This window comes from Ornithorhynchus anatinus, chromosome X2 (assembly GCF_004115215.2).
Source record: "Ornithorhynchus anatinus isolate Pmale09 chromosome X2, mOrnAna1.pri.v4, whole genome shotgun sequence".
Lineage (NCBI taxonomy): Eukaryota > Metazoa > Chordata > Mammalia > Monotremata > Ornithorhynchidae > Ornithorhynchus > Ornithorhynchus anatinus.
The window spans coordinates 5,781,353-5,805,515 of NC_041750.1; the positions used below are offsets into that span (position 1 = coordinate 5,781,353).

At 47.4% G+C, this 24,163-nt stretch overlaps 1 protein-coding gene across 2 annotated transcripts; it reads right to left on the reverse strand.

Annotated features, from left to right (window-relative positions):
* Nucleotides 1–302: 302 nt before the first annotated feature.
* ALAS1 (5'-aminolevulinate synthase 1) lies at nt 303–11,686 on the reverse strand. Of its 2 annotated transcripts, none has more exons than XM_001507313.6 (11): nt 11,590–11,686; nt 10,273–10,492; nt 8,296–8,520; nt 7,168–7,323; nt 6,744–6,966; nt 5,026–5,210; nt 4,252–4,431; nt 3,883–4,047; nt 2,557–2,825; nt 1,478–1,640; nt 303–585 (listed from the first exon to the last, which is right to left on the reverse strand). In XM_001507313.6, the coding sequence occupies exons 2-11, from the start codon at nt 10,469–10,471 to the stop codon at nt 425–427; spliced, it is 1,926 nt and encodes a 641-aa protein (XP_001507363.1). In that variant the 5' UTR covers nt 10,472–10,492; nt 11,590–11,686; the 3' UTR covers nt 303–424. The 2 variants fall into 2 exon arrangements, with proteins under 2 accessions (XP_001507363.1, XP_007671298.1); XM_007673108.3 differs by lacking the exon at nt 11,590–11,686 and adding an exon at nt 11,005–11,096.
* Between the last annotated feature and the right edge of the window lie 12,477 nt (nt 11,687–24,163).

A 24,163-nucleotide genomic window follows, 5' to 3' on the forward strand; every position in this document is an offset into this window, starting at 1 on the left:
TTTTAATTGCCAATGTTGAGGAGGAGGAAGAGACATTAGTACAACCCTCATCCTATAAAGAGATACATTTACAGTCACCCTTTCAGCCATGTCTTCTTTACTGCATGTATTACTTCCTCCTGCCCCTTGCTCTTCCGGCCTTCACCCCCTGTAAAGAGTTTTTGTCTATCTCCCCACTACATTAGAAAGACCCACGGCCCCTACCCTAAGCCTTACAGACATACCCTTTGGGGCCCAGTTGATTTATAACAAAAATGCCAACGTGGCTGATGAAGCCAGCACCCATTAACATAAGTCAGGACACTTGCTCTAACCATTTTATTTCTGAACTACTTTTCTGCTATGGCTTAAGATACCATTAATTTTGAGTCACTCTGTGGAAAGGACAGTACAGCCACCTTTCAGCAGAGTACTGTAGCTACATTCAAGCCCTGGCAGAGACTAGTTTGCTCATGCCACTGAAGTAGGATTTTTCTCGTTCACTCATGACTTCAAAATGGAGAGGCCTTCTGCAGAAGTTGCATTCAGCTGTAGAGTGTGGCTTCACCTCCAGACCCACATGCTTCCACGTCGCCAGGAGATTCTCTGTGAGGATTGGAAGGATTGAGTTTTAGAGGCTGATAGGAGGTTGCTTTCTAACAAGCATACAGAATGAACTGAGCTAGCAGCTGTTTTTCAGTTAAACTCCCCCTTCTGCCTAAGATGTGGTCCTTCTCAAAGTCCTCAAATCAAGCAATTTGACAAGAAGTTAACCTACTTGTCAGCACAAGCCTTCAATGCAGGTGACACCTGAACTCAGCTCTACTCTTTAAAAGTGCACATGGGTCAGGTGAGACAGTACTAGTTCCGCTCCAGCCAACTCCATTCCTCTCCCAGAAAGAGTAGTGCCGAGGCCCAAGTTGGGCTATGTCTGATCTGAGACATAGGGTATATTTCCTTTCAGATGAGTTAGGTTCATGCCTCTATTTGTAGGAGTTGGTCAATTCAATATTTGAGCAGATCGGAAATACGAGCCAGGTAACAGGCTTCCTGACTGTCAGCAAATAAAGGACTTAAGGTCAATGAACACTATCACAAACTAATACCTGAAGACATAAGTACATTTCATCACTCAGAGCTTGGTAAACACGTGTCTCAAACTAGGAGAGACATTCACTTGAGTCGCTGAGCAAGAGAACAGATTGCTTTTTTTTTTTTTTTTTAAAGGGGCTATTTGGTAGTAATAGTATTTATTCAGCACTTACTGTGTGCAGAGCACCACATTAGGCACTGAGAGAAAACACAGGTGGGAATTCAACACTGTCTCTGTCCCTCATGAGGCTCATAATCTAAAGAGAGTCAAGAGAGGCTACTGGGGGTAGTTTTATTCTAAATTTGATGCACCAGAAAGCACTCATTCTAAATCTATGAAAAGCAAATCCTCCAATAACTTTCCCAGTAGGATCTGGGCAACTTTTGAACGGTTCCAGTTACTCACCAAGGAAATAGTTCATCATCTGTGGTGTGTGGTGAGGAGTTGGGGCAATACGCAAGAGCTCTTCTCCACGGGGGACCGTGGGGTAGTTGATTGCTTGGACGTAGATATTGTACTTTCGCATCAGCTCATCGCAGATCTCAGTGTTCTTGGCAGCATCTGCAACCTAAGTGACAGTTATTTTAGACAGAGATGGAGCAATGGAAGGGCACAGTCCGTGACCAACGCAAGGCTATGTCAGCATTAGATGCCCACACTCTACAGGCAGAAGACTCACACCTAAAAATGAACCCTTGGGCCTTGCCCCAAGAGCAGTACCTCATTAAAACACAGTTTCCTGGACACTCCATAGAGCAGAAACCCAGTTTTTCAGACTACTGTAATTTAAAGGTACCACAATACATTCCAGATGGATAAAGCCTTCTTCCCTCCTCAACGTTCACGGCTTCAGAATCTCAACACCACTGAGAAAGCTTGGCTCAAGTCAATGGCCAGCCCATGGTAGCAGCTAAATGTTTCCATTAACATGGACCAGAAGGCTTTCAAGTTAGAAACAGCATAATGGGGCAGGAGCCATTCCTTCATTAGTGACCAGCAAGGCATTGACGCTAAAGTCCCCAGAGCACAGGGCCCACTCCAATTATTCCTCAAACTTATATACTACTCCTGTTTCACTAGCCTCAATAGAAATGAGACCTACAGATCAAATTAGACCAGAAGAAACCACATGGAAGCCCCACCTCAATAGCCTAATAATAATGATGGATTTGTTCAGTGCTTACTATTTGCCAAGTGCTGGGATAGCTACAAGAACTGAACATTTGACAGAGGCACTGTGGGAGTCAGGCCTCTACAGCTTCTCTTCCTCAAGCCTATTGTGGCCATTGCTATTTCTTCAATGGAATAGACTCTTAAAGCAAGTGGTAGAAATTCTTATTTAAGGTGCACCCAATTTCTGTTGTGTAATTCTCCAGAGTTTTTTAAGCCTGTGCCAAGAGGGTATGGTTATAACCCAGTAGCACTTTCCCCCACCCCGCAAACCCTTAGAATCTGATAATTGGTAATAATACTCTAGTCGTTACCCTGACTGGAATGATGTGACTGGGGCAGTGTACAACGGGGAGCCCGGCATCCATCAGCATCTGTCTCATCAGTTTAACATTGCGTTGGTGTTGGCGTCTGAGGGCTTGTCCTTCTGCGCTCTTCAGGGTTCGGACGGATTCCAGAGCTCCGGCCAGAAGCATGGGCGGGAGGGAGGTTGTGAAAATAAAACCAGCAGCGTAGGACCGCACCGTGTCTATCAAAGAGCTTGTACTGGCCACATAGCCGCCCACACAGCCAAAGGCTTTGCCTAGGAAGAGAACAAATGGGTTGTTGCAACAGTATCGCATCTCCATGTTTATAAAGCATACTTCTCTGGAGCAGGCAGTAGTTCAACTCAGCCCCACCTTGATCTTCACAGAAGGGAAGGGATTTACTGTCCCGTCTGGAAAAAGGTCCTAGAGGCAGCTGGTATTAGAGGCAGGGGCAGATATCCAGGTTGTGCATCCCTCCACCCCCATTCACAAATCCTCCCACACCGGATCTATGAACTACCGTCATTTGCCTACCTGGTTTTTACTTCTTTCCATACATCACTTGAAACAAGCCTGCCTCATGAAGGGTTTTTGTGGGGATAGGAATGATCCCAATACTTCACACTAAAATGCCTGCTGTATGCTATTTTCAATTCACTCAGGATGGGAGGGTGAAGCAAAGAAGTCCATTATGTGTTTTAGTGCACAATGTTCTATCTTCATGTTGCTACAGAAAAATGAAGCTTTGATGCTTACGGGCTTGCAAGACCAACCAGAAAGAGCTCAGTTAGGTAATTCTGTTGTACAGCCAGAATTTTATTAGTTCAATTTGCCACCAAATCTCTTTACATAAACCAGTATCTCAGGTTTCTGGATTAGGCACGCTAACATATCAAGCTACAGAGTCCAATAAGCCTTATTGAGAGAACATTGTGTTGGTTAATTAACAGTCTTGCTAAAAATCCGGGCACTACAGTGTCACGGTAGTTACTTACACCACTTTGGGAGGATTTACTTTTGTCTAGCATTGGCTACATCTCTAACCACCTCCTGGGTAGCTGAAGCACCTCTAAGAGCTGCCTCCATTTAGCCAAGTCAGGAAATTTTCCCAGTGGCAACTGGTTTAGTCGCCTTAGGGCAGTCAGGGGCCTCTATTGATCTTCGAAGTCTCCCTTTGTAAAGCATTTTCATTTGTGGGGAGAGGGGAGGGTTAACTGCTTCTTTTGGTTGTTACACATCCTCTTCATTCAGAAGCTGCATTTTACATTTTTAACTTTTCCCCCCACATTTAATATATGCCCTGGAAAGCCAAGTTCCAAAAGAGATCCTTACCAAGTGTTCCAGAAATGATATCCATTTTTGGCATGACTCCATCACGGTCACCTATTCCCCCACCACGAGTGCCATACAATCCCACAGCATGGACTTCATCCACAAATGTGATGGCCCCATATTCGTGAGCTACATCACAGAGTTCTTCCAGGGGACACACCGCACCTGTATAAAGAACAAGCAAAAAGTTGGTTAAATGCACCAGAATCAAATTCATGGGCTGCACAGGAGAAACGAGATGCAACATGGGGGGGGGGGGGAGGGGGGAACAATGCAAAAGCAATTTCAACTTGATTCCATCCCTCCCGCAGGCCTTTGGAGTTTGCTTAAGTTTGAGAGAAACCTGTATTCCCCAAGTAGCAGACTCACCATCCATTGAATGGACTGTTTCAAACGCCACAATTTTGGGGACCGACGGGTCAGATTTCTTCAGCAGATCTCTCAGATGGTCAACATCATTATGGCGAAATATGTACTTGGGAACCCTGCTGTTTCGAATGCCTTGGATCATGGAGGCATGGTTCCCAGAATCAGAGTAAATCTCACAGCCTGAGATGTCAAGTAAACACATTAGTTACTATTTTGGACCCAAAAGCAGTATCAGTCCCTAGACATTACAGAAATAGGTCTGGAGACAAAAATGCTGTTTTAGAACTTTGGGACAAGGGAATTAAACCAAGGGCAGTTTCTCAGGCAAGATTGCAGGAAGAGTTTAGAGGGATTTTTGTCCTGTTCAGAAAACAGGAGAAAAAAAAGGTCTGGTTTGTAACTAGATGAAGAGACAAGAAAATTAAATGGGTTCGCTGTGCTTTCAGACTTATTAGGACATTATATCCCACTGAAACTTGTTATGCAGCTTTTAAATTTAAGAGAAGTTTTAAGCAAGTTTGCAACATACAATTCCTTTCAAAGAGGAACTGTAAACTAAGCTCCTTGTGGGCAGGGAATGTGTCTATCAACTCCATTGTATTGCACTCTCCCAAGTGCTCTGCTCTGTCCTCTGCTCAGTAAGTGCTCAATAAATACAAGTGATTGATTGAATACTTTGTTCTAAGGCTTCTTCATGTGTTAGATGCCTTTAAGTACTATTTCTGTGGTGAAACCCCTCTACTGTGTCATTCCACACACTACTGGATTTCTTACCTGGCATCATTTTAGCCAATGTGAAGAGGGTGGAGTCATTAGCGACAAAGCAAGACGAAAACAAAAGGGCTGCATCTTTTCCATGGAGGTCGGCCAGCTCTTGTTCGAGGTCAACATGAAATTTACTGGTTCCCGAAATATTCCGGGTACCACCTGCTCCAGCTCCATGTTGTTTCAAAGTGTCCCTTCAGAAGTATTGGAGACAAAAGTAATAAGTGCCAGTGCTCCTAAAAACATTGCCATGGCTTAAAAGCATGAAGAATTCATTTCTCTGGGTGAGGAGAACACAGAATTCATGGGAGCAAGGCCCCTGACTGGGTAATTAAGCAAGTCACGGTCTCATTTTTTCCCCTCATCAATAACATCCTTTAGACTGTCAGCTCCTTCTGGGCTACCAATTCTGTTGTATTGTACCCTGTCAAGCGCTTAATACAACAATGCTTAACCCAGAGTAAGCACTCAACACACACACCACAATCGATTGATATCACTCCAGATTTTTGAAAGCATAAGGTTGTTGGCTACCCCCAAATAAGTACTTGCTCACTGTTAATTTAGTAGTAAATCCTTCAGAGGCTTCCCTCACCGCCCAAACTAGCAGTTATGTGAACCGTGCTCTTAAGCAAACAAGTTGAACTGAACTGGTGCTGGTTTGAGATTTTATGAACCCCTTTGAAACTCAACCACATATGATTTTACAAGAGGACTAGAATTATAAATTTAGATGAGTCATCTTGTTAACAACACCTTCCTAAAACCAGCCACTACTGGGAAGCCTCTAGTGAAACCACTTTTACTCACTTAATAATAATGTTGGTATTTACCAAGGTAGTTCCAAGATCACGGGAAGTACAATGTTGCAGATTCAATGTGTCCTGCCATTACTACTATATTTGACAAAGAGGGATATTTTAAGCATTAGAAACAGAGGGTTATGGCCCAAAGCCATAAGGAGGACCAACTTTTGAACAGCTATTTCACTCCTTTCAAATACATTTAATTCACTAAATCCAAACTCCTCATTCTGTCTCACTGAACAAATACCCAGCATGGCCTAGTGGAGAAAGCATGGGTCTGGGAGTCAAGAAGACCTGGCCTTTAATCCTGGCTCTGCCACTTATCAGCTGTGTTACTGTGGCCAAGTCATTTAACTTCTCTGTGCCTCCTCAGTTCCCTCATCTATAAAGTGGTGATCAAGACTGTGAACCCTATGTGGGACAGTGACTGTATCTGACATGATTATCTTACCTACCCCAATGCTTAGCTTAGCACAGTATTTTTTTTGGGGGGGGGGGGGGGGGGGGGAAGAGGGGAAGGTACCCACACACAAGTTTTCTTCACAATTACAAAATATAGCCCAGAATGCTGTTTTTCCTAAACCATGCTTGCTCTAGTAAGAAGTACAGCTTGAGAGTCTATGGTGAGGAGTGTGAGTGCTTAAATATGATATTTAAAAATTGTGTGTGTATGTATATACTGTATAGTTTACAGTAAATGCTGCAACTCTGCCACTAGCTAAGTCTTTATTCCAATTAGTGATAGGAATTTTGTTGGAGACAAGGCAGACACTCAAAATCACCAGTCCTAGAAGTTACAAGAAACTCGGCAGCCACCAACTGAATTCCAGGTGAAGGAACATATCACTGCCAGCAAGGAGGAGGGCTGCCCGGCTATCTAGCGGGGCTTCTCAGGGAAAGCTAAGATGAGGAGTGACTTACATGACGGCACCACACACTCGAGGGTGGCGACTCATCCCGAGGTAGTCATTGCTGCACCAGACCGACACTTGCTTTTTGGTGGTGAGGGAGTCGGTGTAATCATCTGCCATGGGGAAAATGTGGGCTCTCCGATTCACAGTTTTAAACACCCGGTACGTGTGATCATTCTTCTTCTCTTCAATTTTTCTCTCAAAGAAACGATCATATTGGAAAGTGGAAACGGCTAAAAAGGGAAAGGGTAGATTTTTGTGGTTGTTTGTTTTCTGCTATTAATAGGTCCCGGGGTAAACAGTCAATAGTCACCATCTGCATCACCTAGCTAAGGCAAACTCCGAACAGGAGGTTTAAAGGAATGGAGACTTTCTCTTTCAAGTTTGAGTTTACTAATTGCTTCAAGTCACCCAACCACAAAAATGAGCCTTACATTTGGGCAAATTATCCTGAAGGAGGTGAGACACCCTTTCTGGCCTTTGCTTTCGCATGAGATCCTCAAAGTTCTTCAGCAGTTGGTTCTGTTCTTGCTCTTCTCCATTCGTTTTAGCACTAATCACAATGGGATTAGCTGAAGTTTGGGCAACCTCTGTTCATGAAGGGGAAGAAAAAAAAACAAAAAACAAAGCAGGTTCAATGGCAAATTCTCATTTCATATTATCTTCACCATTTCCACCCCCCCCCACCCAATGGTATTGTTATGCACTATGTGCCAGGCACTGTACTCTGCACTGGGGTGGATAGAAGCTAATCAGGTTGGACACAGTCCATGACCCACATGGGACTCAGTCTTACTTCATCTATAAAATTAACAGGCACAGAAGTTATATGACTCACCCAAGGTCCCACAGCTGACAAGGGGTGGAGTCACAATTAGAACCCAGGTCTGTTGACTCCCAGGCCTGTGCTTTTTCCACTAGGCCATGCTTCTACTTTTCAGAGAAAGCTTTTGGAAATAGGTTTCAACTTCTTTTGTGAGAAAGTAGCTATTACAGAGACAAAAGCTTTTTGGTGCTATATGATCTACAGTCCAGGACAAACTCTTCTGTACTTGAGGTACTATGAAACATTTCCTTGATTTTTTAAATTCATGTTTGGGGTTTTTTTTGTGGGGGGAGGGGGAGAGAAGCACACCCACACACTCTAGTTTTCTGCACAATTACAAATACAGCTCAGAATGCTGCTTTTCCTAACCCATGCTTATCCTAGTAAAAAGTACAACTTGAGAGCCAATGGTGAAGAGTGTCATTTCACCACCCCACAGCTTTCACATTCCAGAAAAATGGGAAACCCAGCCTGCTTATAGCATAGTCACAGTACAGGATGTTTGCAGAAATGAAACCATTCCCATAAACATGTTAAGCAATGCTAGTGTGTACTACAGTCACTAAGAAGTCCCACATTTTGCAAGACAGCCTTATTACAGTGCCATAATTGGGAAAGGGACATCCTTAACAGCTGATACCCTACTCTGGATAACAAAAAGCAGATTACAGGCAAATCTTGCTTTCTGTCAACAGCATACTAATTATGATAGTAGCAGGGACCCACGTTGGCTTACCTTTCCTTACAGATTGGATTTCCTGGACATCCTCCTGAAGTTCTAAACTGGCTTTACAGAAAACATTGCTGCCCTCATGGTTCATCTGTGCTGCCAGGAAGGGGCATTTACTTGCAGTGCCCTGGCTTGCAGTAGAAGATGGGGGTCCATTAGGAAGTGGAGACTCAGTGGTCTGCTGGGACTCAACCTGGGCCTGCTGGGCCACAGCTTTGGAAGATTTGTCCTCTGGGTGGAGGAAGGGAGAGAGGGAGAAAGAGAGAAAGAGAGAGAGAGAGAGAGAGAGAGAGAGAGAGAGAGAGAGAGAGAGACTGACTGAAGTGTTTCCTAATTGCTTCAGCATACAAAGTTTATCCTTTCATCTGCACCCTCCATAGCTTCTGTTACCCAAACCACACTCCCCATTTTGACCCACATACAAAAAATACAAGTTTATGATGTGAATGATGCCTAATTAAAACACCCAGAGAACTCTTCCTGTGACATCCCCTTGTGACACACCATTTCAACTTAACTGACACGTTCCTCTTGTCGTCACTAGGATTCCTGATTATGTACAACATATCTGTCAGCAGATTTTCCTTAGAGATACTTATTCAAGTAATAAAAAAATCTCCATACATGTCCTTTCTACTGATAATTTCTTAAACCATCTCTTGATAAGTGCTTTTTTAGTGACCTTAAAAAGACTCTATAAAGTGTAGGAAAGTTTTCCAACAAGGTTTGCACAACAGAAGAGGAGTGTGGGGTTTTGTTGTTTTTTTTTTTTTTTAACAAAAGTATGTGGCCCAGACTGTGCTGAGAAAATTAGAGTTGTAAACCACTTTTACGAAGAAAGAGCCTATAGTCTCATTTCAATGGACCCAGAGAAACACATTTACTTATGTCTGTCCTGTAATTATGCATTTCTTATATGAGTGACCTCCTTTTCTCCTTGAGCAATTTGGTTCACCTCCCTTCTAGAAGTGCCCTTCCTCATTGATACTGGGACACTCTAGTGAGTCACACCTTATGCTTGGCCCGCTGTAGAGTTTTAGGAAGTATTTCACTTATTTTCATAAATTTCCCCAGATCTATACCTAGGGAACTTTTTTTCTTAAGTGTGATTTCAGTGAGTTTAAACTGAAAAGCAATCACCTTATTCTAAGTTTAAATTTTTTTTTTAAAAAAAGATTCAGTAGCTACAATGAAATCTCTGAGTAAGCCCTCATTTCCCTTAGTCTACCTTCTGCATTGCCCTCACTTGTATTTGTATCTTTTATTCACCCCACGTTGCCCCACAGCACTTGTGTACATTGCCATAATTTTGTAAGCAGGGTGCATTTCTACTACCTCATGCGCTTAGTACAGTGCCCTGCGCACAGTAAGCACTCAAAATTGAAATCCAGAAACACCCTCTTAATTGTTTTCCAAATCCTGCCTCTCTCCCCAAAGCTGATCCTGATTATACACCTAGTAAAAGTCAGCGATGTGATCCAATCCTCAGGATTTGGTTGCCACCTGTAAAGGTTGCACTCCCCTGCCATTGATGAGCTCAATCTACCCAGATTAAGTCTCAATTTCTTTATGCTAAAAACAAAAGAAATTAAAAAAAAACAACTTACCAACCCATCTTAAATGGGAACAAGCCAAAACATGATCAGCTATCTAAAATTCCATTTTACCATCCAGAGCATAGCACAGTGCTTGGTATATAGTAAGCACTGAACAGATACCATGTTTATTTATTTTTTTTTTTTAAAGTTCAGAAGTTGGGCAAGAAAGGTTGCAATGGGTGATTTAAAGTTCTCTCTTTACCCTGACTTCCTGCAATTGGAAAGTGGGGAAGTCTTGCCCTTCTACAGAAAGGGCATATTATGAAACCAGCAAGAGAATGGGCAGGTGAAGATGCACACAGACAGAACTGCTTTAAACGACCCAAATACGGATCAAGGCTGGGGTTCAATCCCCAGCAGACAAAAGGCAGAAATCGCCACTTACTCTCATCGGTTGGGGTGGTTTCTTTGATCTGTTGGCACTGAGCTGCTGAAGTGGCCAGGGTCCGAGAAGCAGGTTTAGACCCAACTTCCATCATTTTGGGGCAGTTTTGGGCATAGAAGAGCAGAGATTTGCCAGCCTTCTGCAGAAAGGCCTGGGATACCCGTGACAGAAATGGGCAGCGACGAACAACAGTCTCCATTTTCCAAAGGTGTTCTAGGTCCTGTAGAAAGACTACTATTAATAATATGCTCTAACCACATCCGACTAACCCCTTTGTTCAAAGAAGTAAAGGGCTCGATTAATACCCTCACTACTTTCCGCGGAGATGGGTGGAGGTCAGGTAGTATTACCCCTAATTTACAGATGGGGTAGTCTGGCACACAAAGAAAAACTTCCTGCCCAAACCTAAGCAGGCTTTGATGAAGATGGCTTAGGCCACCTAGATTTCAAGTGCTCAGGAACAGAAGGCTACGGCCTTTACCCGTCGGAAGCCCCTAGCCGTTCGTTTCGCTCAACACCGTGAACCAACTGCCTCCCCCATAATGTTTCACTAAAAGAAGCAAAAAAGTAACGATCGGAGGGCGAGATGAAAGTAGGGGCGGGGGGAGGGGGAAACCACGAGAGCCGACGAAGGACAAGGGACAGTCAAGAGGTTTGCAGGTGTTTAGAATAAGTAGAGAGAGCAGGTCGCGGTGCCCTGAATAGATCACATTTAAACCCCAAAAGACTCACCCGCGCATCCTTCGACCCGGGGGACCTGAAAGGTTTGAGAGGAGAGTCCGCGGGGTGGAGCGCCTGGCTCTCATCTCCGTCGAGGCGGATTTTTTGGCCGCCCCCCCCCCCCCCGACACCCCCGCGCCCCCCCATATATGCACACATGCACGCCCCACTACCGCCTGCCCCGCGCCGGGTCGAGTCGTTCACCGAAGCCCCGACCCCGCATCAAGGAGGGTAGAACTGAGGGGAGGATGGACCTCCGCCTCGGCCCCATGGTTAGGAGCCAAACCATCTAGCGGGGGCTCCCCGGTTCAGAAAAAGAGCAAAGGGAAGCAGAGCGAGGCGTCCCAAAGTTAAAGAGAAATAGACAAATAGGAATAAATCCCCCAAAGAGCCGAGTCTCCAACTGGGAGCATCGCGGGGGGGCGCAGACTGAGATCCGGGAAAGGATCGACAGTCGGGAATGGGAGGGGAAGAGAGTAGAGGAAGGGAAGAGATCGTGGGGAGCGCCCGCCCTTTCCCTCGGAGGGAAAGGATTCGGCTCCCTACGCCCCACTTCCCGAAGAGGGACGAGAGGACACAAGCGTCCTCTTCACCTACGCGAGGTCCGACGCGGTTGAGAAGACGGAGAAACCGCTACCCTTATCCGCGAACCACCGAAGGGCCTCAGGCCCCGCGACCTACTTATATAGACCCGAGAGCCCAAGGCGCATGCGTATAGCAGCTTCCCTCTCCCCTTTTGCGCATGCCCGCTCTCGCTGCCCTGCCTACGTCAGAACGGCCTCCCTTCCCTTGCCTTCGTAGTCGTCAGCTGGCGGGGAAGGAGGGAGGGAATTTTCCGAGGGAAAGAAGGGGATAGGGAGGCGCTGGAGAGGACAATTGGGAGTTGATAAGGAGAGTGAAGGAGCTGGGTACTTGGGAGAGGGAGTTGGGTTCCTCTTAGGTAAGGGCGAACGGGAGGAAGCCTTGGAATTGGAGCAGCCGGAGGAAAGGTTGCCGTTTCATGCCCCCCACGATGCGCCCAACGTCCTTCCGGACACCCCATATAATAATAATAATGTTGGTATTTGTTAAGCGCTCACTGTGTGCAGAGCACTGTTCTAAGCGCTGGGGGAGATTCAGGATGATCGCGTTGTCCCCCGTGAGGGCCCCAGTCTTCATCCCCATTTTACAGATGAGGTCACTGAGGCCCAGAGAAGTGAAGTGACTCGCCCACAGTCACACAGCTGACACATGGCAGAGTCGGGATTCGAACCCATGACCTCTGGCTCCCAAGCCCGGGCTCTTTCCAATGAGCCATGCTGCTTCTCTGTGCACGCATATGCACGCAGTGCCTTTTCAGGTATCCCTTCTGACTCGGAGACGTACCTCAGAGGTGTGGCCAGGGTCCCCTGGTCCCCTCAGGCCCCCATCAAGATGCCCTTCTAAGCCTAATGCCCCATCAGATATCCTTCTCAATGTCCTAACGTCCTCTGAGTTACTCCCAGACAGTTGTTCCTCCAACCCCCCCACAGTGTAATTCTCTCAAAACGCCTCCCATTGTCCCTACTTCCTTTCTCCCCAAATATCCTTTGTCCCTCACACCTGCTTCAAGGTACCCACTGGGGCTCCCACCTTGTCCTCGGATGATGCTTACCACTGCCCCTCCCCATTCTTTCGGTTCTTCACCTCCCCCAATCCTTCTGCCTCTCTATTCCTCATATTTTCCTTTGAAAATTCCTTAACCTAATCCTCCTACAGCTGCAGTACACCCTTCTTCCCACAAACAGCCCTCTGCCTGGCCAAGAAAAAGCCAGCTGGTTTTCCTCAGATGCTGGTTTCTTGTGCTGCCAGAGGTGTGTACGCAATTCTTGGATTGAGACTGACCCCCAAGAGGTCATCTAGTCTGTCCCCCTGCCTCTAGGCAGACCCACATGTGATACCTCAGTCAGATGAAAATCAGATCTATATTTAAAGATTTTTAAATACATAGCCTTCCTCAGTCACTCATTCCTGGAGCTAATCTCCTTTCCTTTCTCCCTCCCTATGTTCCACCTCCCTTCTACTTCCCTGCATCCCCAACCACAGTCAGTTAGAGAGTTCCAGCCAGCTTTCCTGCCCTGCCTCACATCAGCTAACTGCTTTGTCCCACACCAGCTCGAACTGGCCTATCCTGCCCCGTGTCAGTTCTGTGGTGCAAGGCTTTGTCTTCTCAGATCTTTGCTTCCTCTTCTTACCTTTCTTGGTCACCTCCCACCCTGCTGCCTCTTTCAAAGTTTGGTTCATTTGGTTGAGAAATGCTCCCTGCATTATCCCAGCCTCAGACCCCTGAAAAATTAGTGTTTGGACAGGGGGGTTTGGTGGGCAAATCTTTCTGTCAACCAAGGTGATACCTGAGGAATTTTCTCAGGATTCCTGCCACCCTCAGTTTGCTCTGAACCACTGGGCGGGGGATCATCCAAAATTGATGATCAGTTGAACGGATCAACTGTTGCTCCTAGTCTAAAAGGGAGGGAGGGCATATATCTTCTTCCCATTTTACAGATGGGCATAGAGGTGAAGTGACTTGCCCATGGTCAAAACAGCAGGCCACTGCAGAGCTGGGCTTAGAGCCCAGGTCTCCCAACTATTGTACTGCAGTTTCCCGAGCTCTGTGCTCAGCGTAGTATACTTCTCTGTGCTCAATAAATACCGTTTATTATTTTTTAATGGTATTTGTTAAGCACTTACTATGTGCCAGGCACTGTACTCAGCGTTGGAGTAGATACAAGCTGATCAGGGTGGTCACTGTCCCTGTCCCACATGGGGCTCATATTCTTAATCCCCATTTGACAGATGAGGTAACTGAGGCACAGAGAAGTTAAGTGACTTGCCCAAGGTCACACAGCAGACAAGTGGCAGAGCTGAGATTAGAACTCAGGTCCTTATAATAATGTTGGTATTTGTTAAGCGCTTACTATGTGCAGAGCACTGTTCTAAGCGCTGGGGTAAACACAGGGGAATCAGGTTGTCCCACGTGGGGCTCACAGTCTTAATCCCCATTTTACAGATGAGGGAACTGAGGCCCAGAGAAGTTAAGTGACTTGTGCTCTATCCATTAGGCCACACTGCCCCTCTGATTAATTGTTTGGTTGAATCCGGTCTGGTGCTCTTTCCATTAGAGCACACTGCCACAGGGCAAAAGTTTGCAGTGAGGACACTGAAGCTGTAGACTTCTTTGTTCAATGGTTCATCCTGACAGCGAGGCCAGGGGAGGGAGAAGAGTGAATGAAGAAGAGAGCAAAGAGAGGGCTCTGTCTTTGTCTCAAATTTAAGAAACAGACCCAAGCTGCACTGCGTTTTTTCCGCTGTAGGGACTCCAAGCTCAGCTACAGTGGAGCTGCATTCCAGAAGCTTCAACAGGAAGCTTCCTTCCAGAATAGCCACAGACCTCATGCGGATGCATATTGTTTGGATACGGTTTTGCTTTTCCTCTAGCCTTGGCTTAAATTAAATACTTCACTGGTGAACTCCAGTCTCCAGCAAAGTCACTTTCCCCACACTCCCCACCGTTTCAGATGGTGCCAGTCCTCACTTCTTTTCCCCCCCCACATAGTCCCCTGGGCTCCCCCAACCCTATCTCACCCCCACTTTCCTATTACCCCAAACTGTCACCTCAAGAATCCTCTTTACCACCCCAATTTTGAACCCAGGTACGCTAGTCTTCTTCCAGAAATTGGCCCACTCTTTTCCACATGCCAGGCTTGGATAGATTTGTCCAAAGTCATCTTTAAGGGAAGGCAAGGAGGACAATCCCCTCGGGTGCTACACTCAGGGAGGCAATCCTCAAAGCCAGGCCGGAGTTGACTCTGGTTTTTGCAGTCGGGCTTTACTGCTGGCAGTCGTGGCCTGAGGAAGCCCATCTATTACACCCATGGGTGGCAGAGTGGCCTAGTGAAAGTCAGGAGGCCTGGATTCAAAATCCAGCTCTGCCACTGGCCTGCTCTGTGGACTTGGGCCAGATACTTAACCTCTGTGTTCTAGTTCCCTCCTCTGAAGGATGGAGATATGACAGGTGTTCTCCCTCCCTCTTACTTTCTTTGTACTCTCCCAAACCCTTAGTAAAGTGCTCTGCACCCAGTAAGTGCTCATTAAATATGATTGACTGAGTTCTATATGGGCCAGAGAGTCTCTTTGGTTTGATTAGCTTGCTTCTACCCCAGTGCTTAACACAGTAAGCTCTGAATAAATACTATCATTATTATTATTGTCGTCTCTGACTGTACCACTGGGCTATCTCCTCTAAGTCACCCAGGCTTAGCTCCGTCTGTTCCTCAGCACAGTGGCCTGACCCGCTTCAGACCTCACCCCCGCTTCCTGTGGCTCTGGCCCTGGTTTCTGCCAAGAGTACCCAATTCTACCACATAGTCCTAGCTCTCTGCTCTCCTCCATTCTCAAGGGCTCAGGTATCTGGCTCCCCTTCCCAGATATTGGAGGGCCTGTTGCCAGCCCTCTCCCCACCTCCCACTCTACCTGTAGTCACCGGGCCTGGAGTACAATTCCGTTTCAGAGGAGTGGATCGCACAAACTCTCTTTGCCCTGAGCCCTGAGAAGATCCAAAGTGTTAAGCCCCTATCTGCACCATGGGTCATTTCAGAATGGGAGGGTTGGGGCTTCCATATGGCCTCCTTCCAGGCTGACATCATCACCCTCCTTGACACTCCCTGAAAAAAAATGATCCCTTCTTTGCTCCCTCCCTCTCTATAACTCATGTTCCCTCCTACACAAGGCCTCTCCTTTTGCAAGATTTTGACACTCTCCCCCCCGTCCCCTGTCCCCCCCGCCCACCCAATCTCCTTGATTAAGGCATCAGAGTCAGTTATGGAGCAATTTCTTATCAAACCCAGTCTCTGTTTACGGCAATTTGAGGGTAGAAGCTATGGAGAAAGCAGCAAGATAGAATGCCCCTTGGTTGTAATAATAACCCTCTGAGCTGTGGTTAGCCTTGGTTCCTAAATTCTTCCCTTCCTCATCCCACGTCATCACGGCCCAAGGATGGAAGTACCGAACATCGCATTCCGCCTCTGGCAGCCAAGGTGCTGCGGCGAGTAAGGACCAGGAGACCAAGGTCTGAGGTCCCTCGTATTTCCTTGTTCCGCTGCTCCCCCACCCCCCATGCCCAGCACTGCCTTTCTTCCTTTCTCAGAGGGCACTGGGAGCAAAGGATTTAGCCTGGGGTTCTAAGAGCCTCCAGTCCCTGGATCTTAGTTGGAAGCCCGGTGTGGGCAGAGATTGTCTCTCTTTATTGATGAATTGTACTTTCCAAGCACTTAATACAGTGCTCTGCACACAGTAGGTGCTCGACAAATACGATTGAATGAATGATCTTTGGGAGCAATAGGGACTCCTTTTCCTGGATTTCCATCAGAATTTGCACCCCAACCCTATTCCTAGGCTGGGGAAAGCCTATTCCTTAGGTTGCATATTGGAAATCAGGTGAAGGGGAGGAAGAGGGAGAAGAATCCTTCCCCAGTAGCTCCAAAATGTGAGAATTTGAATCTGGGAAGTTTGGAGACCTGACTGCTTCAAGGGTTACTCAGTTCCACTCACACCCAAGTACCCAGGATATTTTCCACTACTTGAACCCGGGGAGGAGGTTGGTTTTTAAAAGCTTTAGATCATGTGTCAGGAATTTCTCAGCAACGGAGGACTGGCCCGCCAAGGGTTAGGGAGGGAGCCAGCCTGGGGAAGCTTTGGGAGAGGAATGGCTCCTGTGGCTGCCCGCTGTCCTCCCCCCACCCCTCCCTCAAGTTCCCTGGGTCTCTCCACTGTGATTCTACCATTGGACAGACCCATGAGATTAATCAATTAATCAATTGTATTTATTGAGCAATTACTGTGTGCAGAGCACTGATCAAAGAGCTTGGGGGAGTACAATATAACAGTATAACAGACACATTCTCTGCCCACAATGAGCTTATAATCTAGAGGGGGAGACAGACCTTAATACAAATAAATTACAAATAGGTACGTAAGTGCTGTGGGGTTGGGTGGAGGCGGAGGGGTGAATAAAGGGAGCAAATCAGGGCAATGCAGAAGGGAGTGGGAGAAAAGGAAATGAGGGCTTAGTCAGAGAAGGCCTCTTGGAGGAGATGTGCCTTCAAAAAGTCTCTGAAGGTGGGGAGAGTCATTGTCCGTCAGATATGAAGAGGGAAGGCGTTCCAGGCCAGGGGCAGGATGTGGGCGAGAGGTCGGCAGCGAGATAGTCGAGATCTAGGTACGATGAGTAGGTGGCATTACAGGAGCGAAGTGTACAGGCTGAGTTGGAGTAGCAGAGCAGTGAGGTGAGGTAGAAGGGGGCAAGGTGATGGAGTGCTTTAAAGCTGGTGGTAAGGAGTTTCTGTTTGATGCAGAGGTGGATGGGCAACCACTGGAGGTTCTTGAGGAGTGGAGGAACATGGACTGAACGTTTTTGTAGAAAAATGATCTGGGCAGCAGAGTGAAGTCTGGACTGGAGCGGGGAGAGACAGGAGGCGAGGAGGTCAGCAAGGGACTTAGACTCATCCAGAGAATGGAAAAAACAAGGCAACCTGCAGCTTCTAGGCAGGCATGTCCAGACAGCATGCCTCCTGCCTTGATCTCATGCCAACCTGCTCTACAACTCTGGCTGACATCCCAAGGCCCTGGGCAACTGGGTTCACTCTTGCTGGTTGAGCAACCTGCACAGAGGTGGATGGGCAATGAAAAGTTTGCTTTGGAAGGGGTAGTGAGGTTCACCTGCTTCAGAGCGAGGGAGGGGAAATCCCACGTGGCACTAGTTGGGGCTGGATCCATGACTGAGACAGATGCTGTGGGAAGGACCCCAAAATGGTGGAAAGCAAGAGGGAGGCAAGGAGGGGGCGAGAGGCAGATGTGGCCAAACCCTCAGAGCAGAATCCAGGTAATAGTGATAGTAACAATAATTGTGCTCTCTGTTAAGCGCTTACTATGTGCCGGGCACTGTTCTAAGCACTGGGGTAAACACAGGATAACCGGGTTGGATATAGTCCCTATCCCACATAGAGTTCACAGTATTAGTCCCCATTTTAAAGATGAGGGAACTGAAACGCAGCTAAGTGAAGTAACTTGCCCAAGGTTATACAGCAGACAAGTGGTGGAGCCAGGATTAGAACCCAGGTCCTTCTGACTCCCAGGGCCATGCTCTAGCCTCAAGGTCATGCTGCTTCTCTACACTGTGCCTCACAGTCAGTCGATCAATTGTATTTATTGAGCACTTACTGTGTGCACAGCACTGTACTCAGCGCTTGGGAGAGCACATTACAGCAATAAACAGACACATTCCCTACCCACAAGGAGCTTACAATTTAGTGGGGGAGCCTCACAGACTACAGTAGCAGCATGGCTTAGTGGAAAAAGCACGGGCTTGGGAGTTGGGGGATCCTGGCTTCTAATCCCGGCTCCGCCACTTGTCAGCTGTGTGACTTTGGCCAAGGGAATGGGCCTTATCCTCTATCTGAATGTTTGCCAAGCACCCATTACAATGATCAGTACACAATCGCTTGGTAAATACTGATGAGGAGGATGATGATAATTATGACGTTTACACTTGAGTGCACACTCACGTAATAATAATAATAATGACGGTATTTGTTAAGCCCTTACTCTGTGCCAAGCACTGTTCTAAGTGCTGAAGCACTGTTCTAAGTGCTGGCAACGATCAATCAATCAAAGGTCTTTACTGAGCCCTATGGGCAAAGCACTGTACTAAGCGCTCGGGAGAGTGCAATACAACAGAGTCATAATAATAGCGGTATTTGTTAAGTGTTTACTATGCGTTAAGCAATATGCTAAGTGCTGGGGTTATTACTGTTAGTAAGTGCCGAGTCGTTTCCGATGCATAGTGACTCCATGGATATACTTTCTCCAGGACGTCCTGTCCTCTGCCCATAATCCGCAACCTTTCTAACGGTTCTTCTGTTATCGTTGTATGGTCTCTATCCATCTAGCCGCCAGTGTGCCTCTTCCGTGTTTTCCCTGGACTTTTCCTAGAATTAGTGTCTTCTCCAGGGAATTAGTCGTCCTGATTATGTGTCCAAAACTGCTGGGGTAGATCCAAAATAACCAGGTTGGACACAGTTCCCTGCCCCACATGGGGCTCACAGCATAGAAATGTGCCACACGTAGGTACTCGTGCTCCCTCCCATTCCATTTTGGTGTGAGAGGTGAAGAGCCCAAACGCTTCTGTCTAATTCCATGGCAGAAATGCACGCACGTTGAAGACACTGTTTGCATCTTTGGAAGCCATGCGTAAGGGAGAGTGGGATCCCAGCTCTGCCACTTGCCTGCTGTGTGACCTTGGGCGGGCCAGGCTCTTCACTTTTCTGTACCTCAGTTTCCTCATCTGTAAAATGGGTCTGTAAATACCTGTCTCTACCCCCCTTAGACCACGAGCTTCCTGTGGGACAGGGACCGCTTCCAACCTGATGATCTTGTATCTACCTCTGAGCTCAGTACAGTGCTTGGCACGTAGTTATTGCTTAACAGATACCACGATTATTATGGGAGGAAGCTGTGTGGAAAATCCCTCAGCCTCATAAACTCAGAGAATCTGGCCAGAGTTACGCATTCCCTTCCCCAGAGCACTGTCAGGCAGGGGGGTAGATGGATGGATCGGCTTCCCGCAGGATAGGAAGGTCGAGGAGTCAGCGAGAAAACAACTACTGGGTGGCCTGTTGGAAAGGGAGATGGTGAGAGCTCTCTGATGCCTCAAAAAGAAGCATCCAGCTCTTCCAGAAGATTACAAAGCAGCACTGCAGCTCCCTTGCAAAAAGGGCCTGCATTGTTGGATATGAAATAAACGTTACTAATTCACATGGATTCACAGAAACCCCCTAAGCCTTTCCTCCCTTCCCCAGACAACGTTGCTTTTGTTCTCCAGTCCTCTGTGAGATCATTTCCGTGAAAGTACTTTGGGAAAGAATGAAAGTTGTATACAAACTCACCGGGTAATTATTGATCAAGGAATAACGAGGATGACTTAAATTCACCCACAAAAAATACCTCCCCAAATTCCCCAGCTCCTGCTATGCCACTTCCCAGCCCCCCCGCAAAACAACAACCTTGAGCTGAAGCGCTCCTTGCTTGGGTGCAAATGCAGAACTTGGGAGGATCAGGGGCTGAGGGGGAAGTGGAGTCCAGTGACTGAAGAGCAAGGAGCAGAACTTTCCTATTAATGTGTGAGTGGGTTTTTTTACAACCGTGGTGGGACTGGGATTACTTCACACCACTCGGCCTTCCGGCTTCTTGGATGTAAATGCCCCACCCTCGCTTCCAAGTATTCCTCAAAAGTCACCACCCTCATTAACCCCCCACCTTCCCTTGTTATGGTCCCATGAGCCCTACTCCTAGGACTACATACTCTGGAGGGGGACGAGGCCATCCTGGGTGGGCTTAAGTACGGTGTTTAACCGCATAGTACAGTGTTTGGCACCCAGTAAGCGCTCAATAAATACGATTGAATGGGATGGGGAAAAGGCCTGCGGCCTAGGCGGAGAGCACAACCGGACATCTACGCATACAGCTACCTGAGAAGCGGCGTGGTCTAGTGGAAAAACTCCAGGTCTGGAAATTAGAGGATCCAAGCTCTAATCCCAGCTGTGCCACTTGCTTGCTGTGTGACCTTGGGCAAGTCATTCCTCTTCTCTGTGCCTCAGTTACCTCATCTATAAAATGGGGTTTAAATCCTCCTCTCTCTGATTTAGATGGTGAGTTCCATGTGGGGCAGAGACTGTGTCCCATCTGATAAACTTGTATCTACCCCAGCGATTAGTACAGTGCCTGGCCCACAGTAAGCACTTAACCAATGCCATTAAAAAAGAAAACCTGAAACAAAACTTGAGAACAACCAGGCTAATGAGTGATGGGTGGGAAACGAAGCCATTGGAGGCAGTTGCCAATACTAACTGTGAGATTTGCTAAGTGCTTACTGGGTGCCAAGCACCATACTGAGCTCTGGGGTAGATACAAGATAAGCAGATCGGAAACAGTGTCCCATATGGAGCTCACAGCCTAAGGGGGAAGGAGAGCAGGTATCTTATCCCCATTTTGCAGAGAAGTGAAGTGACTTGTCCAAGGTCACACAGCAGACAAGTGGCAGAGCCGGAATTCGAACCCGGATCTCCGGCTCAGGAGGCTCTCATCCCAAGGCAATGGATCAAAGCCTCACGCAGGGGTCAGGCAGGGATGCTCAAGGACTTATTGCCTTGAACTCATTTTGGGGGCCCAGAGAAGCACAGGCTTCTCTTGCTCTGTGGCTCTGCCTGCTTCTCCCGAGGCTAGCAGTAGCTTCCAGACTCCAGGGCCCAAGGTTAGCACTCACTTTCTTGGAAGTAACACCGTGACCTGGGTCCGAACCTTCACCCTGCTGGTATTTTGACTCCTCGGGGGCTGGGAAACTATCTCAGAGGACCCCATTCAGGGCTCTGTCCTCCCATTTCTTATCAGGGATTTGGCAAGTGTCTGCGCCCTTCCTTCCCCGGTCAGCTATTACACTCATTTCTTTCACAGATTTCCATTCCTATGCAGAAGGTCAGTTTGATCATCTAGCAACTCCTTCCACTCTGGAACTCCGAACTCTGAAGGGCTCGGTGGCAGTGATCACACAGTCAAGCTGCTGGACTGTGGCACAAAAGTAGCAGTTGCCGCGTCATCTTGAGGAGCTTGGGGCTTTAGGAACATTTTTGGCACACCGGTCAAGCAGGGTCTTGTGTTATTGCTGCTTTCTTGAGTGTTTCTGGGCCACTTTCCAAACATGTTCCAGAAACTCTTGGGGCACAGAAGGACCCCGTCTCCAGCTCCACTCAGGGGCCTGGGTTTCTTTTGCTTTACTCATATTTTAGGATTCCCTGACTCTGAGAGACAAACCCAAATTCCCAAATTTCCAAGTAGACATAAAATTCAAGTATCCAAAGCATGAAAACATCTATAAGATACCCCAAATTATCAGTGTTCTCTTTTTTTATAAAACGGCATTTGCTAAGCGCTTACCACACTCCAGGCCCTGTACTAAGCATCGGTGCAGTTACGAGATAATCAGATTGGACACGGTCCCTGTCCAATGAGGGGCTTACAGTCTTTATCCCCATTTTACAGATGCGGCAACTCAGGCTCAGAGAAGTGAAGGGACTTACCCAAGGTCATACAGTGGCGGTGCGGGAATTAGAACCCAGGTCCCCCTGCCTCACAGACCCGTCCTCCTTTCACTAGGCCACGCTGCTTCTTGAGGCACATATGTTGTAAAGAATGCCTGAATGCACAGAGGTGACTGGGGCAACAGGGGGTATTCTGAGAAGGCTTCATAGAGGGTCTCGGGGCAGGAAAGTCTATCACCATCATCGTCTTCAGAAAGACGATGTGCTTTAGACATGGGGGAATCTGGCTTCCTGTGGGCTGGGACCCTTCCCACAACTCCCAGCCCCAACTTCCCCCCGATCCAAGTCGAAAGCAAAATGACAGGAGAGGATCACCAAATCTGGAAGATTAAAAATGAGGAAAAATTTTAAAAACCACATACACACACACCCCACTCCCCCCTCCAGCACTAACTAGCACCCTGGAGACAGATGTTTCAGGCTCAGCTCATCTGAGGGGTCCCCGAGCCGGTTTTTCAGGCCTTAAGTCCCCGGGGAGGCAGGGGAAGTTATGCGGATGGCCCCACTTCCTGGCTTCCTTGCCTAAAACAACCAAACGGGAGACAACCGCTCTAGGATAGGAGAAAATCTCCTGGGATCTGACCTTGGGGGAAGAGGAAGTGGAAGGAACTCTCTGTTGCATCATTGGGCATCTTGCGTGCCCCTTCGATTGAAAAGTGAGTTAATGGTTGCATCAGTCAACGGCCGTTTCCTCCCCAGTCTAACCGACCACTGGCTCCAGCAGTGGAGGATGCAATGAAGCTAAGTTGGGCCACCGATGCACTGTTTCCTAAATCAGTAGATTCAGAGAAGCAGCTTGGTCTAGTGGAAAGAGCCCGGGCCTGGGAGTCAGAGGACTTGGGGTCACATCCCGGCTCTGCCACTTCCCCACTGGGTGACTTTAGGCAAGCCACTTCACTTCTCTGGGCCTCGGTCTTCTTTTCTGTAAAATGAGGATTCAACTCCCGTTCTCCCTCCTATTTAGACTGCGGGGCAGGGACTGTTTCTGTCCTGATTATCTTGTATTTTCCCCAGTGCTTAGTACCGTACCCGGCACAGAGTAAGCCCTTGACAAATACCATAATTATTGTGATTATGAAGGAGAATCCCTCTGGTTACTAGCTTGACTTGCCATCATCCGTGCCTATTTATTGAGCAGTAATGAACCTATGGCACAGCATGCTCCAGCCCTCTAAGAGTCTGAATTGTACTAATCTATCAGTCTGTCTCTGCCTGTCCTTCCTGCCTTTCTTCCAGTGATAATGGTCTCTCACATTCCTCCCTTCATTCATTCGTATGTATCGAGTGCCTACTACAATTAAATGCTCACTAAAAACCATCGGTGATGGAGACGGTGACGGTGTTGCTACAGCAAGTGCTAGACTGGCGTGGTGGCCGTTTGGATGGAGAGGAAGGGGTGGATCCTGGAAATGTTGTAAAGAACCGACAGGATTTGGAAACAGACTGAACACGGGGGTTGAAAGAGAGGGCGGAGTCAAGACTAATGCTATGGTTATGGGTTTGAGAGATAAAGAGGATGGTGGTGGTGTCTAATGGGATGAGAAAATTAGGAGAAGGAGAGGATTTGGGAAGGATTTTCCTAAAATGAGTGGCGGTTGTGTTGGCTTAATCTCCACCTCGCCTACTAGAGACTTTAAACCAGATATCAAAATCCCAACCTGCTCTGGCATAAAATTTGCGTAGAGTAGTGAGCGGAGCAGTGGACAGAACACAGGCCGGGGAGTTCTAATCCCATCTCCACCACTTGTGTGCTGTGTGACCTTGGGCAAGTCACTTCACTTCCCTGTGCCTGTTACCTCATCTGTAAAATGGGGATTAAGACTGTGAGCCTCACGTGGGACAGGGACTGTGTCTAACCTGATTACTTTGTATCTACCCCAGAGCTTAGTACAGTGTCTGGCACCTAGTAAGCGTCTAACAGATACCCTAATTGTCAATGGTATTATTCTGTTTTGACTGCAAGACTGAAACCGGCTGCAGAAACAAAGGTTGTCTCAGCCTGGCCA

What these genes read in the sequence shown, in the direction of transcription:
- ALAS1 (XM_001507313.6), bottom strand. Translation starts at nt 10,471, where the DNA reads ATGGAGACTGTTGTTCGTCGCTGCCCATTTCTGTCACGGGTATCCCAG. An exon ending in AACCACCCCAACCGATGAGA is followed by an intron (nt 8,521 to 10,272) that starts GTAAGTGGCGAT and finishes TCCTCCACCCAG; the next exon opens with AGGACAAATCTTCCAAAGCT. An exon ending in AATCCAATCTGTAAGGAAAG is followed by an intron (nt 7,324 to 8,295) that starts GTAAGCCAACGT and finishes CTTCATGAACAG; the next exon opens with AGGTTGCCCAAACTTCAGCT.